The sequence below is a fragment of the Chlamydotis macqueenii genome, chromosome 2 (genome assembly GCF_036417535.1).
Source record: "Chlamydotis macqueenii isolate bChlMac1 chromosome 2, bChlMac1.mat, whole genome shotgun sequence".
Classification (NCBI taxonomy): domain Eukaryota; kingdom Metazoa; phylum Chordata; class Aves; order Otidiformes; family Otididae; genus Chlamydotis; species Chlamydotis macqueenii.
The window spans coordinates 2,816,434-2,832,754 of NC_141557.1; the positions used below are offsets into that span (position 1 = coordinate 2,816,434).

The 16,321-nt window shown below is 40.6% G+C and overlaps 1 protein-coding gene across 5 annotated transcripts in view; it reads right to left on the reverse strand.

The window, feature by feature from the left end:
* Positions 1-4,812: 4,812 nt before the first annotated feature.
* Positions 4,813-16,321, reverse strand: part of NKTR (natural killer cell triggering receptor) — a 41,733-nt gene continuing 30,224 nt past the window's right edge. For all 5 annotated transcript variants that reach the window (XM_086741714.1, XM_086741713.1, XM_086741712.1 and 2 more), the window contains 6 exons: positions 14,551-14,696; positions 10,588-13,536; positions 10,249-10,344; positions 9,580-9,639; positions 8,907-9,005; positions 4,813-7,353 (listed from right to left, as the gene is read on the reverse strand). In XM_086741714.1, coding sequence (XP_086597840.1) covers positions 7,275-7,353; positions 8,907-9,005; positions 9,580-9,639; positions 10,249-10,344; positions 10,588-13,536; positions 14,551-14,696 — 3,429 coding nt within the window. In that variant the 3' untranslated portion in view covers positions 4,813-7,274. The remainder of the gene's footprint in view (positions 7,354-8,906; positions 9,006-9,579; positions 9,640-10,248; positions 10,345-10,587; positions 13,537-14,550; positions 14,697-16,321) is intronic.

Sequence of the window (16,321 nt, forward strand, 5' to 3'; positions counted from 1 at the left end):
TACCTCCTTCCAGTTTAAAACCGTTACCTCTGGTCCTTTCACACCAGGCCCTGCTGAAGAGTCTCTCCCCATCTTTCCTGCAGCCCCCTTTAGGTACTGGAAGGCCACTCTAAGGTCTCCCCAGAGCCGCCTCTTCTCCAGGCTGAACAGCCCCAGCTCTCTCAGCCTGCCCTCATAGGAGAGGTGCTCCAGCCCTCTGATCATCTGCATGGCCCTCTTCTGGACCCTCTCCAACTGGTCCATCTCCTTCTGATGTTGGGGGCTCCAGAACTGGACACAGTACTCCAGGTGGGGTCTCACCAGGGCAGAGCAGAGGGGGAGAATCCCCTCCCTCGACCTGCTGGCCACTCTTCTCTTGATGCAGCCCAGGATGAGGTTGGCTTTCTGGGCTGCAAGTGCACATTGCCAGCTCATGTTGAGCTTCTCGTCCATCAGCACACCCAAGTCCCTCTCCTCAGGGCTGGTCTTCCATCTTTTCTTCACCCAGCCTGGATTTGTGCCTGGGATTGCCACGACCCAGGTGCAGGACCTTGCACTTGGCCTGGTTGAACTCCATGAGGTTCTCACAGTCCCACCTCTCCAGCCTGTCAAGGTCCCTCTGGATGGCATCCCTCCCTTCCAGCGTGTTGACTGCACCACACAGCTTGGTGTTGTTGGTGAACTTGCTGAGGGTGCACTCTATCCCACTGTCCATGTCGCCGACAAAGATGTTGAACAGAGCTGGGCCCCTGAGGAACGTCACTTGTCACCGGTCTCCATGTGGACATTGACAGCCCTTGATGTCCTCCTCGTTGTTTTTTTTTTTTTGAATTCTTAAAATGAACAACAGTTTGTCACAAGAAAGAGATTCAGTCTTTGAAGAAGAGAGAAGCGAGGTCCAAAGTCAAGAGCGCACGGGCTGAAGGTTGTTGCTATTCAGCCAGGGTTGCAGGTCCAAGAAAACGAGTGGAATATGAGACACCCAGCACGTTCCTCACAATTCGAAGCCTCGGTGCCAAATAGCAAAGCTGCTTGCAGAGCAGTGACTCCCGGCGACGTTATCAGCCAACGCAGAGGATCCCTGGGCAGCGCTGGTGATGGGACACTATCAGGACTGATTGGTCCCTAGAGGGAAGACATTGAAAGGAAATGAAATTGAAGTGATCAGGGAGCCCTTGCTCGCTATTTCTCCCAAAATGAAAGCTGAGGACACTCAAGGAAATTATTAAACTGCTCACTGCAGTAGGAAAAAAAATGAATTCTTCACTCCCAGTGTTATTTCTTTAAAAGGTGGAAGCCATCACGCTGCAGATCTCAGAAGCATAAAGGGATTGGAAAAAAAAAATCCACAACCGCTTTATACAGCCATTATTAAACACAGAGGTTCACACGCCGCTGTTGCAAAAGCCTGCTGACTTTACTGAGAAAGGAGAAGATACTTGTCCTCTTGCTTTTTCTTTTCTTTGTGCAACTGCAACTTGGTGACAACTGCTGTTACGCCACTTTTACTCCAGGACCTCACTTCTGTTCTAGGAGAGCTTTGCAGCTGGTTCTGCCAGGGTCTCTGGAGTCACCCGGAACAACCCTCCCTACTCGAGGCTGCCCCTCAACTCCTGGGTATTTTCCGATGGCAAGGCACGTCGGGCAGTCAGCTGCTTTCATCCGAAATGAGCGGCGTTTGGTTTGGCCGCGTCGAGGGGACATTGAGGGCAGGGGTCTTCCAGGGAAATGCTCGCCTCCCTTTCCCTTGAAGTTTTGGGGCAGAAAATCTAAACATAAAATCGACATAGTGACACGGATTTAAAAAAGAAAAAGCTTTCTTTATGCAAAATATCTACCCCTCTCAATAGGACGGGTCTGCTTTTTCATTTTTCCTTAAACACACTCCTTCAACAATTTAAGAAGGACATGGACCAGTTGGAGAGAGTCCAGAGGAGGCCACGCAGATGATCAGAGGGCTGGAGCACCTCTGCTGTGAGGACAGGCTGAGAGAGCTGGGGCTGTTCAGCCTGGAGAAGAGGAGGCTCCAAGGAGACCTTAGAGCGGCCTTCCAGTGCCTAAAGGGGCCTGCAGGAAAGATGGGGAGGGACTTTCGACTACGGCATGTAGTAACAGGATAAGAGGTAATGGCTTTAAACTGGAAGAGGGTACATTTAAACTAGATATAAGGAAGACATTTTTTACACTGAGGGTGGTGGAACAGTGGCCCAGGTTGCCCAGAGAGGTGGTGGATGCCCCATCCCTGGAAACATTCAAGGCCAGGTTGGCCGGGGCTCTGAGCAACCTGATCTGGTTGGAGATGTCCCTGCTCCTTGCAGGGGGGTTGGACTGGATGGGCTTTGAAGGTCCCTTCCAACCCAAACCATTCTATGATGATTGCATGAACACTTGAAGATCCAAAAGCCTCTGTCAATTGACTCATCTCACTGGCATATTCCCAAAAGAGGTGGGCGTTTCTCCTGGAAGTGTAGCAATCAGCCCCTTACCCTCTCTCATTCCTCAGGACCTTCCCCATGCTCCTCAGGCTTCTCATGGCTCATTTTCCAAAATGCATCGGGGAGAAGTTACAGAGACGCTGCCCGAGCGACGGGACGGGCAGCCAAGGCACCAGGAGAGGGGGAGAACTCTTCCTTGTCCTCTAACGCAGCGCACAACGAGCTGGAAGAAAGCCCAAGAGAAAGGGTAGCCCCTTCCTGGCTGAATTAAGGAATTAATTAATTTTGCAGCCTAAGGCCAGGAGTAGGCCGTAACGCCAAGGTGGGAGCTACGAGTGTTCACAAATTGGGTTGAGCTCATGTCAGACCCTCCTTCGTTTTCTTGGGCTGCACCACGCTCTTGTAAGGACAAATTCGTATCACAGCAGAAACAGCAATTAATACCAAATTAACGCCCATCCCCTCTTTGTGCATCCACTGTGACCCTGAAATATTAGCTCCATCAAAAAAAACCCACCCAAACTACCACGGACTGGCTGATTTCATGCCTGCACTCCTACCTCCTTCAGAGGGATCACATGGACGTTATTAAATTCAAGACTGGGTCTCTTTAATTGTTTATGTAATTTTTAAACAGCACAGTTAAGCAGCTAAAGTATTTCAAAACCAGGTGGAAAATCATTACTGTTTCACAACCATCTAAAAATAATTATTTATATGGATGTTAAGTAGGGGTGGAGCATGCAAAGCTTTATCTTCTCCTGATTTAAATCCCGGGCAGCGTTCGGTTTGGAAATCACACCAGATGGATCCCAGAGTGCAGCTCAAGGTCATTTAAATCCTGCGTTCCGCTCCAAACCGTAAGCACGGTCACCGCCAACCACACAAAGCCATCAACAGAAATTTAATCCGCTGTCAGAGACACGGGCGAGTTTCAGAAAGAGCACTTTAAACGCTTCTTACCCTCCAGTGCAAGGCCACAAATAGCCCTTGTTTGGAAGCCATAGAGGAGGAAGGAAATCGCTCTGCACGTCGGCATCGTTGGAAAAGCGCGTTTGTGCTGCAGCTTTGTAAATGCCTGCTTTATAAGAAGTGGATGTCTGATAGCCAGGTGGTTCATTTAATATTTTCTTCTTCTTCCAGACAAGTTTGGTCGCTCACCTGCAACTGGAGACAACGTGCTTGCTTTACACAACAATAATCCATTGCCCAAACATACAGAGCTAACCTTGTTTAGAACTGCCTCCCCTCCTTTTTTTTTTTTTTTTTTTTTTTTTGACTAAACCACTTATACTTGAGTGGTAATTTCACTACATCGCAGGACTCCAGCCTTACTTTAACAGAAAAGTGTCACTAAGGAGGAATACGTAACCGCTCTATTTTTAACGCCGTGGGCTCCAGCCTCCTCCCTGCCCGGGCTCAAGGTGACGGCTCGACCTCTACAGCAGCAGGTCCACAGCACCTGAGCGCAGCCTCGTGATCCTGATGTTTAGCTTCTGCGCTTAAAAGGCTTTTTTTTTTAATGTAGAAAAAGCAACATTACGCATTTACAAGAAAGGTTGGTGACTACTGCTCTTTAACAAGGAAGACGGAGATTATTTTACAGTGCAACACAGGGATTGCCTAAATTTCTTACTCTACTGTTTTTGTTTGCTCTCTTTCATGGAATCACTCACCTTTCCCTTGCCTTAAATAACCATTTTTTTATACCTTTCATCACCATAGCTCATATCACCTGGAATTCCTGCTTTTCCTCCCTAGGATTCCTTGTGCCTCCTCCAAGGCAGCGCTCCGACGTTCAGGAAATTGCCAGGTTAACCAGACCAGGCTAAAAACTAAATTGAAAAAGGAAACACTTGCACTTGTCCTTTTTACCTTAGACCAAGGCAATTAGCCCTTCCGTTAGGACAAAGCCGGTATTTTCCAATGAAATCTATTTTTTTCTGGACCAGAAGGTCGAGAAGACTAATGAGCCACTACATCTGCCGACTGGAAATAATCCCACATTTCCAATACGCTACGGAAATGACGTGGGAATGCGTATTTGGGAAGGAATATTTAGCAAAGTAGTTAAACTCGGCACATTTAGAGATTTCCATGTAGATTTGTTAAGTGTATCTCTTCACAGAGGACAGGAACCTTTTACGTATCTTGAGGGAACACGGAGATCTCAAATCACTTGAAAATTTCAAAATATTTGTTCCGACGACAACTGTTATGTAAACCCAGGACAGAGCCTTGCTGAGGAATCATCTATGTAGGTCAGGGAAAGGAAAGGCAACTTGTATGTAGTCTTGCAAAGGACAAATGGGGATAAAGAAATGGAAGCACATTTTCAATTCTCCTGCCTGCTTCCCTCAAGCAGCAGCGGATTTTTCCGGATGCAGAGAAAACAGCATTTGCGGATATGTACAAAAATTTATTTTACAAACAGCAACTACTTTTGAATAACAAAATTGCAAAAACATAGACCAACGGTAGAAAACCAGCTCAGGGGTACATTTTGTATCTGAAGGACAAATTAAACAGACTTCACTAAGTAAAAATACACCCCCCTTCCCTCACACCCCTCCTCAACCATCTACCAGCTGGAAGTTCTTCATAAAGCTTTAATTCAATATAAGAAATAAACATTAGTGACAGTGCAGTCATTTTGGACAACTACAATTAACTGATTGATTGTATTTCTCTTACTTTTTCCTTAAAAAGTCAACTCAGATCTGAAATATGACAAAGTCTGATTCTAGAGGATTTTTTTTTTTCTGTAATATGCACCGAACAGCAATGTTTATATTTGTGTATTTTGTTACACCACCAGCCCGTTAAATCTATTTTCTCAGAAAGGTGGGAAAAAAAAAACAAGTTACAGTTGTACTTAAAAATATGAAACGGCAAACATTACCTTGAGTTAGCAATGAAATATTTGTTCAGGACTCTGAAATGGCTGCTGCTGTTCGAAACATGTCTATGAATGTATACTGACTTGAGTAATAAATGTTAACTTCATGTTAAAAAGCATAAGAAGCTTACAGAATATTGATTCCAAAGGATTACGTGCACACGCTTTTTCATTGAACTACAAGAGGAGGAAAGGTGTAAGTCCAGAACTTTGGGTTCTAGAAAGTGAAAAAACAATGACAAATTCAGTTTCAGGAACCTCCGTACAAGTGTCTTATTCAGCTGTCCGTGGACAGAAATGGAGGGCATCATTACAGTCTTCAAACTTCACTTTGAACTTTCTTTTCATGTCTCAGAAGTGTACCAAAAGCTAATTTTGGATAGCTGAATTCAATCAAAGAGACAGAATGAACTGATGTCTAAGCAAGAAATTACCGCTTTTAATTTTCAAAGCTGTTGGGTCCTGATGAGATGTAAAAAAAAAAAAAAAAAAAAGAAAGAAAAAAATCATTTTCAATATTTGAAAACATTTGAGAAAATGAAAGCATCTCAGGATATTACAGAAAGTCAGTAATGAAAACTATTATAATACAACAGTACTCATTAGCTCTAATGAAGCTACGTTAGTCTGTTTTTTTCACCAGACTCCACTTTTCTGGTTACGTTATGCCATTAAAAAAAAACTGTTTCTTGGTACACAACTTTCTAAACACTGAAAAACTTTACAAGTTATTTTAAATCAACTCAGAACCTTGCAAAAATTAGCAATGCTCTTCAGCTTCAATCTATGGGTTTTTTTCAAACCGTCTACCTGTACCATGGAGTCATTTTTGGTATTAAACTTGACTTGGAAAGTATTGTCCGTGCTTTTTGTCAGGCATACCAGTATTTTCGTAGTCGTATCAATTTAACAATGTACAGTTCAATATCTGCACTATCAACATCTGATACTCCCTACGGCAAGTGAGATACAGACGTTTTATGAAGTAACCACTCTGGTTTGTTCTCTCAAAAAATTCTCATCACCTAAGTTTTTTGAAAAGTGTTTTGAACAAACTCGCGATGTACTCGGTTTACAACATTCAGCTTCAAAACGTGGCAGGGTATGCCAAGTGCTGCAATACGATTTGAAATGGAATTCAGAAAGTTTTTAGAAACACTTTTTTTTTTTTTTGTGACTCTTGACATTGCTGTTTGTCACAAAATTCACTTTTTAAACACAAACGTTTAGACAAGGTGGATATTCAGATCAAAACTCATTCCTCATGCTTTTGCTCGCCATTTCTCGGTCGGACAACCCCCGTCGTGTGTAATCTCACCCCGTCAGCAGAGTTTTGTAACATCCTAGTACAGTGAGGATTAAGACAGAGCGGCAGTCTTTGTTTTCGTCACCTAGCTGTGGTGTATAGACCGTATACAACGCAATAAATCAACAAACAAGACAGCTTGGAACCCATCTTCCAGCATTAAAAAAAAAAAGCATTTTTAATAAACTAGAAATGGCAGCCTTTGTAAGAAGTTTCTTTTTCACAGTTTTATAGTTGCTAGCATGTATTTAATAGTAACAGGCAGAAAGCCCTAAGGTGTTTATAAACGTACTCGAAGACAGCACTGATTGCTGCACCCAGAAAAGCGGCAGCAGCAAACTGACCTAAGTGTCATTCATGGCTTGGAAAAATCCAATTCAAGGAAATAAAACTGTTTTTTTTTTTTTTTTTTATTTTGTAAAAGTAGCATTTGACATAAAAAAAAAAAAGAAGAATAACAAAAAAAGTTGAGTTGAGCTCAGTACTTCTCTCCATGAGTATACAGTCAAGTGAGTTCGCTGTTAAATCGTAAAGTTTCAGCAAACTCAGTAAACACCACTCAGCTTCACTTGTGACACTGTCGAAACAGTTTTTTTTTAAACTTAACACTGAAGAAAAGTTATTAAATACATTTTCCATCGTCAAAGAACCGTTCTCAGCTGTATCTGCTGCTCTCACTGGGACTTCGATTGTTGGAGTAACTGCGATCGCTTTCACTGTCAGAGCCAGAAGATCTACAAAGAAAACATGAAAATGCCTCAAAAAACTGTATTTTGAGCTGCAAATTCAAAATTGCATCATGTAAAAAAATTGCCAAGACAGACACACACGAGACAAGAAGAAAACATACAAGAAGTCTTTTACGGGATCATAATTCATATAACTGAAGGAGACTCAAAATTAAAGTAATCATTATGTCATGAAGACTCCATGTAACTCAAGTCAAACTCTGTAACTACAAAATTTCTTGCTTTCTCTGATACAGCCAAGAAATCATCCAAAATAACCAGTTTTGTAAATGCTAATAGCCAACGGAGAAGTATATTCTAACCATCTCATATTGCAAGCGTTTCTCAACTATGATAATTTCACAAATCCTTGCTTTATACGTTGAAGTCTTTTGTTTGAAGAAAGGTCTTAAGAATTAGGGCCCAAAACAACCACAGGAGTGCGTGAGTGTCTGTAGACTGGAAGTTGTTTTGTCTTATCCAGAATAATTCCAAGCTCAGCACCTGGCCAAACATCCAGATAGAGTCCAGATGGTTTCAGACAAGCCAGAGGACATATTCAGTCTGAGATTTTCTAGCTTCATGCTTGTAAGGAAAGCTTTCTAAATGAAAGATGAGCATATCCTCATCCAACATTGTTTCTCTGAAGCTTCCCAACGTCCCAAAACAATGATTTTGTAAGTCTATTTCCACATTGTTTGTTAATCTCATTCATTTCTCCTCAAACACAAGATGAAAGTCATCTTACGGTCACAACTAGATAGGGAAATGGGTGAGAGTGAAGTCCATTAAGAGTTGGTACAAAGTGGTGAGAAAATGAGTACGAGGACAGCAGAGGATGAAAGTTTAATCGGAGATCTGCCTGATTTACCATTGACTAACATGGGACGTATTAAAAGGCACAAAACAAATAATCACTGATATTCTCTCTCTCCCCTGTTCCGCTTCTGGTCTTTGTGAACGTGCTCGCTTACCGTATATCATTCCTCTGGACTATGTAGAATAAAATTTATCCTAAATTCATCAGAAGCACAAGGGATTTGCAGGTAAAATGATCTTTCAAAATATATTCTAGGAAGTTAAAAATTAATTCTGGACAGCACCGCAATTTTTAATTTCCCTTCCAGATTTTTTTTTAAAATCCACTTTTGCAGTCAAACCAAAATGAATTTACCATCCAATGGAATTCTTTGCATACCAGGTAGCTTTTAATCCACGACAGGGCACATGATTTAAGTTCTGAGAACTAGTTCACTGTGGTTTTTAAGAAACACTTGAAATGACTAAAAAACCCCAAACATGCTTATTTTGAATGCATACATACAATGAACTAGAGACTTCTCCAATCTCTCTTACCCTAGTTTCTTCCCCATCCTCAAATTCAGTGTCAAAAAGCTTGATTTCCTCAAACACTTGCTCAGTTTTAATTGTTTTTAATTATTACTTTCGGTAGCAATGTAGATTTTTATGCTTGGAGGTGAAAAAAGCCTTCGTAAGTATGTATTCAGCAAATTCTTTTGCAAAAACACAGTGTCAAAGTCATGCTACGAAAAACATACCTGGATCGCCTATCGTAACTTCTAGATCTTCGATAGCTGTCACTCCTTTTACTTCTGCTTCGACTTCTGCTGTAGTAACTATCATACGTGTATGACCTACTGCAAAGGGAAAAGAAAGTAATTGTAAATTTACAATGTCTTGTCTAAAACGTTCCTTATCTTAACTGTATTTATATAGAGAAATGAGCAGCTATATGGGATGCAGCCTGTTTCGAAGGATATGGCCAACAGACTAATTCTACATTTTATAAAAGTTTAAATACAATAACAAGTATCTTCAGAAGAATAGTAAAAATCTCAAATTTATTAAACTAGGAAAGACTTACTAAGCATTTTACATGTTTTGTGTTTTCTCTACAAATTGTAGAGGCAGTAAAAATCTTGTTTGCTAACACTTCTGAAAACAAGCAACAAAGCGATTCCATTTATAACTCGATTTTATTTTAACACTAAAGGGAAATGTGTTCACTATGACCTGTCTCATCACCTATAAGTGCAATGCCAAGATAATCTGGTTATTTTCAGCTTTTAGAAGTGTCTTGTGTAGATTTTGCTTTGATTCAAGTTGCTATCATGATATTATAGTGCCACAGATGAAGGAGTATTCTCACACGAAGATATTTTTAAAATAAGTACATTTATTGCAGAGTTTGTATAAAACTGTAATCCATACCTGGATCGACTGTGATGACCGTACGAACTACTTCTGGATCTACTCCTACTATAGGTTCGACTGACAAAAAAAAAAAAAAAAAAAAAACACAGACACATTTTAAGTTCATCAGAAACAAGTGCTGAGGAGAGCTGGGGGAGAGGGGGAGCAAGAAGAGAGGAACACCTTTTGCTCAGAATTCCTTATCCATACTACAGAACATTAAACAAGATTATTTTCCAGTAACAGGAATTATGAAATCTGACTATTTTGACTTGCACATTTTAAACAAATCACAGAACGGTTTGAGTTGAAAGGGACCTTTAAAGGCCATCCAGTCCAACCCCCCTGCAAGAAGCAGGGACATCTCCAACCAGAGCAGGTTGCTCAGAGCCCCGGCCAACCTGGCCTGGAATGTTTCCAGGGATGGGGCATCCACCTCCTCTCTGGGCAACCTGGGCCAGCGTTCCACCACTCTCAGTGTAAAAAAATTATTTCTTATATCTAGACTAAATCTACCTCCCTGTATTTTGAAACCATATTTGAAGTATTTTTGAAAATACTTCAGAGTGCAGTATGCATAGCTAAGCACACTTTCAGCTCACCCAGAGACTGAAGCATGGGACTGCTGTGCCTCATTTACTGGTTTTGTAGCACAGCCCAACACTAACTCTAATTAGAGAAACTTACCTACGACTCTTGTAACTGTGGTAAGAACTACTTCGGCTTCTTGACCGATCTCTACTATACCATCCTCTGCTTCGGCTTCTTGTATAGCTTCTTGACCTACAAGCAACGAACAACATTGAAAAGCATAAAACGGAATACAACTGAAGAGAAGAGCGGCAGAAAACAGGAAGCAAAAGCACTATAAAACCTCATCTTTTAAGCTAAATATTTATTCCGTACTTGCTAAATTATACAGTGCTGTTTAAAAGAAAAACATGAGTTGAAGAAGTAAAACATCTTAAAAATATCAGAACTTTCAAGTTCACATGGTAGGCCGTAGGAGTATCACAAACTTCTCACCTATATGAATACGTAGAACTTCGGGATCGACTTCTTGAGTGACTGTAAGACACGGACCGCGTTCTGTGCCTGGATTTAGATTCAGATTTACTACGTGACCTACTGAGACTCCTGGACGGGCTATTGTCATCTCTACTTGGAGATTCTTCCTCACTGGAACTTTCTTGGTTCCTTGGCCTTCGATTTAGCCGTGCTGTTTTCCTAACTTCGTCAAACAGGGATCCAGGCCTTACTTTATTTTTAGCTTTTATTTCAATTCTTAAACCTGCTGGTTTAGGCTCTGGCGCTGAAGCTACGTTCTTAACTTCTGCAACAGTACTAACTGTTGCTGTTTGTAAGTTACTAACACCTTGCAAAGGTTTCCATTTATTATCTGTCGTATTGCTTTGTGTATTTTCAGTAGTTTCACTTTTTGAACTACAGTCTTTAGCACCAGACGCAGGGACAGAGTTATTCTCCTGCCTTCCTGTTTCTTTTTCTTCTTTAACATTAATAAAGTCTGTAATATTGTTTCCTAGTTTGACAGCATCTGCTCCAGGGGTCTCAACCTGTAAATCTTTGTTTACACTAGCACTTAAAACCGGAGGTTTAGCAGTGAGAATGACAGGAGGCAAAATGTCCACATCAACCTTCCCTGGTGAGTTACGGTCTGGAGTACAAATCTCCATGTTGTCATCTGTCTGTATAACATCTTCCAATCCATTCTGGCTACTTTCTTCAGCTTCTTTCATGTCATTCTTGCAAGGGGTTGCATTTATTCCTGAGTTTAAAATACTCGTTGAAGCATTTGTTTCAACGCTCTCTTTATTAAGGTTACCTCGATCTGGTGAGGCATCACACGTGGTGCTTTTAGATAAAAGGTTTTCATCCGCAGAAGTCTTTTCACTATTTCCTAATTTATCTTTGACTATTTCATACTTTTCATGAACTTGGTTTTTATCCTTTACATCCCTGGTAAGCTGCTTTTCTTTTTTATCATCCTTGGTAACCGGCTTTTCATTTATCTCGTCGTCATCCTCTTCACCAAACTCCAGGGGGGGCTGCCAATGAAACATTTCTTTCCTCTTCTGAACTTTGTGTTTCTTCTCCTTTTTCACTTTTGATTTTTCTTTTGGTTTTTTGGAATGTGATTTTTTAAGAGGCTTTTTCGGTCCACGTTTGTGTTTTTTTGACTTTCCCCTAATGCTTGTTGAGCTAGAGCAAGAACTCTCAGATTCAGAAGATGACAACTGTTTGGTTGTCTTCCATGTACAATCAGAATCCAGAAAACCTTCTGAAGAATTTGATTGGTTTTTTATCCTTTTGGTAACGCTAAGCTCCGCATCAGATTCTGACGTGGCCTCTCCTTCTTCTTTACTAGAGGAAGGTTTGGAATCTCCCCTACTATGCCTTGCGTCTCCTCTTTCGGAATTTGATTCAGAGTCCCATTTACTACCGGAATAGGATTTTCGTTTTGTTTTTGCACCACCTCTAGGTTGCTCAGAAGATTTCTCCTTAGCTGCTTTCTTTTTAGCGTGATCAGAATCCCGCTCACACTGGGATTTCTCCTCCCCTCTCTCTGAACTGAAGCTATTTTTATCCTGTTTCTGGGTATCTCCTTCTAATTGAAAACGGCCTTCTTTTTCTTGGACTACTTTCATTTTGGCAGAACGCTCACTGTCAGTAGAGAAGTCTGAAGATGATAAACTGTCGCTCTCTTTCAATCCTTGAGAAGACTCATCGTAGTCTTTTGTACACTTATAAGGGAGAGTACTTTCAGAGCTCGTTTCTTGCCTCGGTTTAAGAGGCCGAGCTTTTTGTTCACTTGATGTGGATTTTCTTTTCTTTCTGTGTCTATCGTCATCGCTAAGGGAATAATAAGATGTTGACTCACTATAACCTGACCTGTCACTGCGGTATTTACTCTGCGATGGTGATCTGCCAGAAGAACGAGATTTTGTCCTAGAGCTAGATGGACTTCTAGATCTCGTGTAAGATCTTGAGTATGACCTACTTCGAGAGGATCTGCTTCTTGATCTCTGCCAACTATCTGAGCTCCTGTCACTACGATATTTTGAACAGCCGCTTCGATCGCTATCTGAACTCCTTTGTTGCTTATGACATGAGGAAGAAGTGTTAGCCTCTTTAACGACCACTAAATTGTAATTAGTTTGTATGGATATTAAATTGGTTGTTTTAGCTTTCATTTCCTGAATTCGCTCATAAGATGGCTTCCATGGTTTCTGCCCAGGTTTCCACCTTGAAGGCGGTGGGCTATCACTTAAGGGTATCACAGGGAGGCTTTCTGGGACAACTGGTGGTACGACAACTTTATCACTCGGGAGTATAACTGCTCTTACAGGCTCAACAGTCTTGTTCAACTTATTTTCATTTAATCGTGTTGAAATATTTCGTGGAGAATTGGAAACTGTCTTTTGATGCCTGGGGTTAGAACTTGACCTTGACCTGCTTCGAGAACGCGACGATTTAGAGGCTGATCTTGACCTAGAACTTCTTTGGGAATAGGATCTTGATTTAGACCTAGATCTGGATCTGGACCTGGACCTGTAGTATGATCGAGTTCCTCTGCTTGACGAAGTCGATGAGCTCTGATCTTCCTTATCGGATTTAGACCAGTCTCTTCTGGATGAACGTCTAGACGACAATGAAGAAGAACGAGATTTCCTCTCACGATCGCAAGATGATTTTGTCCTCCTGAGGAAGGAATGAGAGGATTCTACATCTGATGAGGCTGATGTTTTCTTTTTTTTTGTTTGCTTGTGCTTCTTGAAATGTTTCTGCTTTTTAGATTTCTTTTTGTGTTTCATCTTCTTTTTCTCTTTTCTATGCTTTTTGTGATGGCTAGAGTATCTCACAGTACTTAGATCAGAATAACCGTTACGTGACCAAGATCTTGATCTCCGAGATGCACTTCTTTCATCCCATCTGCTAGTACACGGGTCACTCAACCTAGAAAACAAACAAATAAGCCCCACACTAAGTGGCAATTCTTCAAGAACTTCAGATAAACTAAGTATTTTCCCCACCTCCTGTGAAATTAAGTAAGTTTGAAAAAATTAACACACATCCCCTTTAGTACCAGCCAATTGTGTTTTGACTGAGCTTGTTACGCTCATTTTAAGGTATAGAATTACATCACTATCAAGAGAGCTACTTCTCCATGAAAAAAAAAAAAAAAAAAATGCATCAGCCAACTTCAGCAAGTTTTCTATATTGTAGAATCCATGTAAAGAGATTTAAAGTTTTAACGAGCGTAGTCCACGGGCCTTTGACCTCTACAACTACAAGATTCTTGAACCATGTTTGAATATAAATTTTAAAACATCATCTTTAGTATTCTTTAGCTCGTACGCTGCAATAGAGCACTAAACTGAATGCACTGAGTATATAACAAGAATGATCAGAAACATTCCCAATTATTCATAATAATGATTCTTTAGTTTTCCTTTTGAAGTTTATATATCGTAATCTGATGGAAGCTTCTATTTAGTATCACGTCATCGGAAACTCCGGAGAGCTGGCTTCCATCACAGAGTTTGCAACTGCTGAAAGAACATATAAACTAAAAGAAGATAGGACAGGCGGATTCGATTGTCTCATGTGGTATCCAAAGAAACCATATAACCAAGTTTGAGGCTAAAGGAGACCTGACTTGACTAGTTCTACGGAAAGGAACAGGAAACTGGAGAGGCCAATGAATTACTACTTAAATAAGTATCCAACCATTCAAAACAACTCTTCCGACGCTTTTCAGCGTGTGTTCATCTGGTGTCACATTAGCAAAGCAGAAAGGTTTAACGCAAGTTTTCTGCTTCTAATTTTTGAAATTTAAATGGAATGTCTTAACCACGAAGACATTTAATTTTTTTTTTTTTTTACTCAAACAAGAATGACATGGTACATCTACACAATCTATTAAAGTTTGTGTAAAAAAAGGTTTTAAATTCGTAGTAAGGATCTTACTTGTCGCCTTTACTCCACTTTTCTCCGCTAGGTGGTCTGTATGTGCGTAATCTCTGCATTTCCTCTTTCCAGTGAGGAGGGGTCTCACTGCTGTCATCATCGTCGGATTCGGAACACGATCGCGATCGAGGTGGGGTGTGATATCGCTACGAAGGCAAAGAAAGATGGCTGTAGCATAGATTTTTCTTGAAAAAAGACTGGGTAATATAGAAAATATACGGTGCCTCTTACACATATTTTGCATACATCTTCTTAAGACAAGCCAGACAACACTATCCACACAAATCCACAAAAAAACCAAATTCTAGATTTCCTGCCAAAAATACCCACTTTTGGTATGCATATATCCTGCACAGGAGACTGGATTACATAGCTAAGAGTATTTCACAAAGCTTGAGAGGCGCCAGCAGCTAACTTATTTTTTTAAAACATAAAAGGAAGAATCAAGGAAGAGGTCATGGATTCCCTTTACGTAACATCTTTTGGAATAACACAATTACTGCAGATAACCAATTTTTTTTTCAGGACACTAAAGCACAGATGTTTCACTTCAGTTAGCAGACACTTAGCTGCTTGTATGAGTAAAGACAAGCCCTGTTTCAAAAGTTATTGCTGTTCAGCTCTTCAGAAATGGGAATCTAATTTAAGACACCGTCCAAGCAAAAAAAAAAAAAAAAAAAAATTCACAAAGGTGTAATGAAGCTTCATAATTAAAAAATTATGCTTAGGCACAGCATTTAAGTAGGCAATAAGAGCTACTTGTGCAGCAGAGAAAAACTCCAGTACTGCTAACTCATTATTTTCCATTACCCAGTTGGATACACACTTAGGTAAATTCTGTGAGGAAATTAGATGCTCCTTGACTCAATAAAGGAAAACATCTGGATTTTACGCAATTATTTTGAGCCACTTATAAAAATAAGCAATATGTAGAAAAAGAAAAAAATGCCCCAGAATAAAACCAGAAAGATGCATATATTGGCTTATTCAGTTAATTACAGGCAGAGATCTTTACAACATCCTGTTTATAGAAAAGAAATAAAGATAATCTGCCGCGAAGATCTGGAGCTTCCCTATCCTTTGAGCTGAAGCAAGAGCTACTTTTAAAAAAAAAAAAGCTTTTACAGATGAATGGCACATAACAGGCGGTCAAGGTTTCCAAGGACCTCCCCAATTCTCTCGTCTTATACTCAGGAGTCTCTCAGAACGTGAGAGGGTTCAAAACTACAAACAAGTATTTTGAAAAACATCAGACAAGTTCATCCTGGATAGAAACTGTTGCTAATCAGACTATTAGTGACAGCAGAAAAATATGTTTCTCCAACTGACTGCTAGCCTTATATATAGCCTTATATTTCTGATATTACTGGTTTTCATTCTGAATTTTGCCAAGAGGGTACAAAAATTACGAAAACCAAAACACAGACACCCAAATCCCTCAAAAAGCCGATTCCACTCAGCTTGAAGCTATTTTTCCAAAAGTCTTTATTTACATCAATATTTCAAAACATTCCATTTAAAAGGCTTCCTTCAGTGGACATCACCAGTGTCAAATACAAACGAAAGCTGTCAGACACAGCAGACAGCTACCAGATGTAATGCCAAGGCTGGCGAATAAGGGTTGGTTCTCAGGCAAGGCTCAAATACCACAAAACCCCGGTCCACGCTACGGCCACCTAAGCCTTTGATTTTGTGGCTTAAAGTAATTGCATCACGGGATTCGATAGAAAAGTACTTCTCAAATCCAGTGGCTATCGCATAAGACAATAAT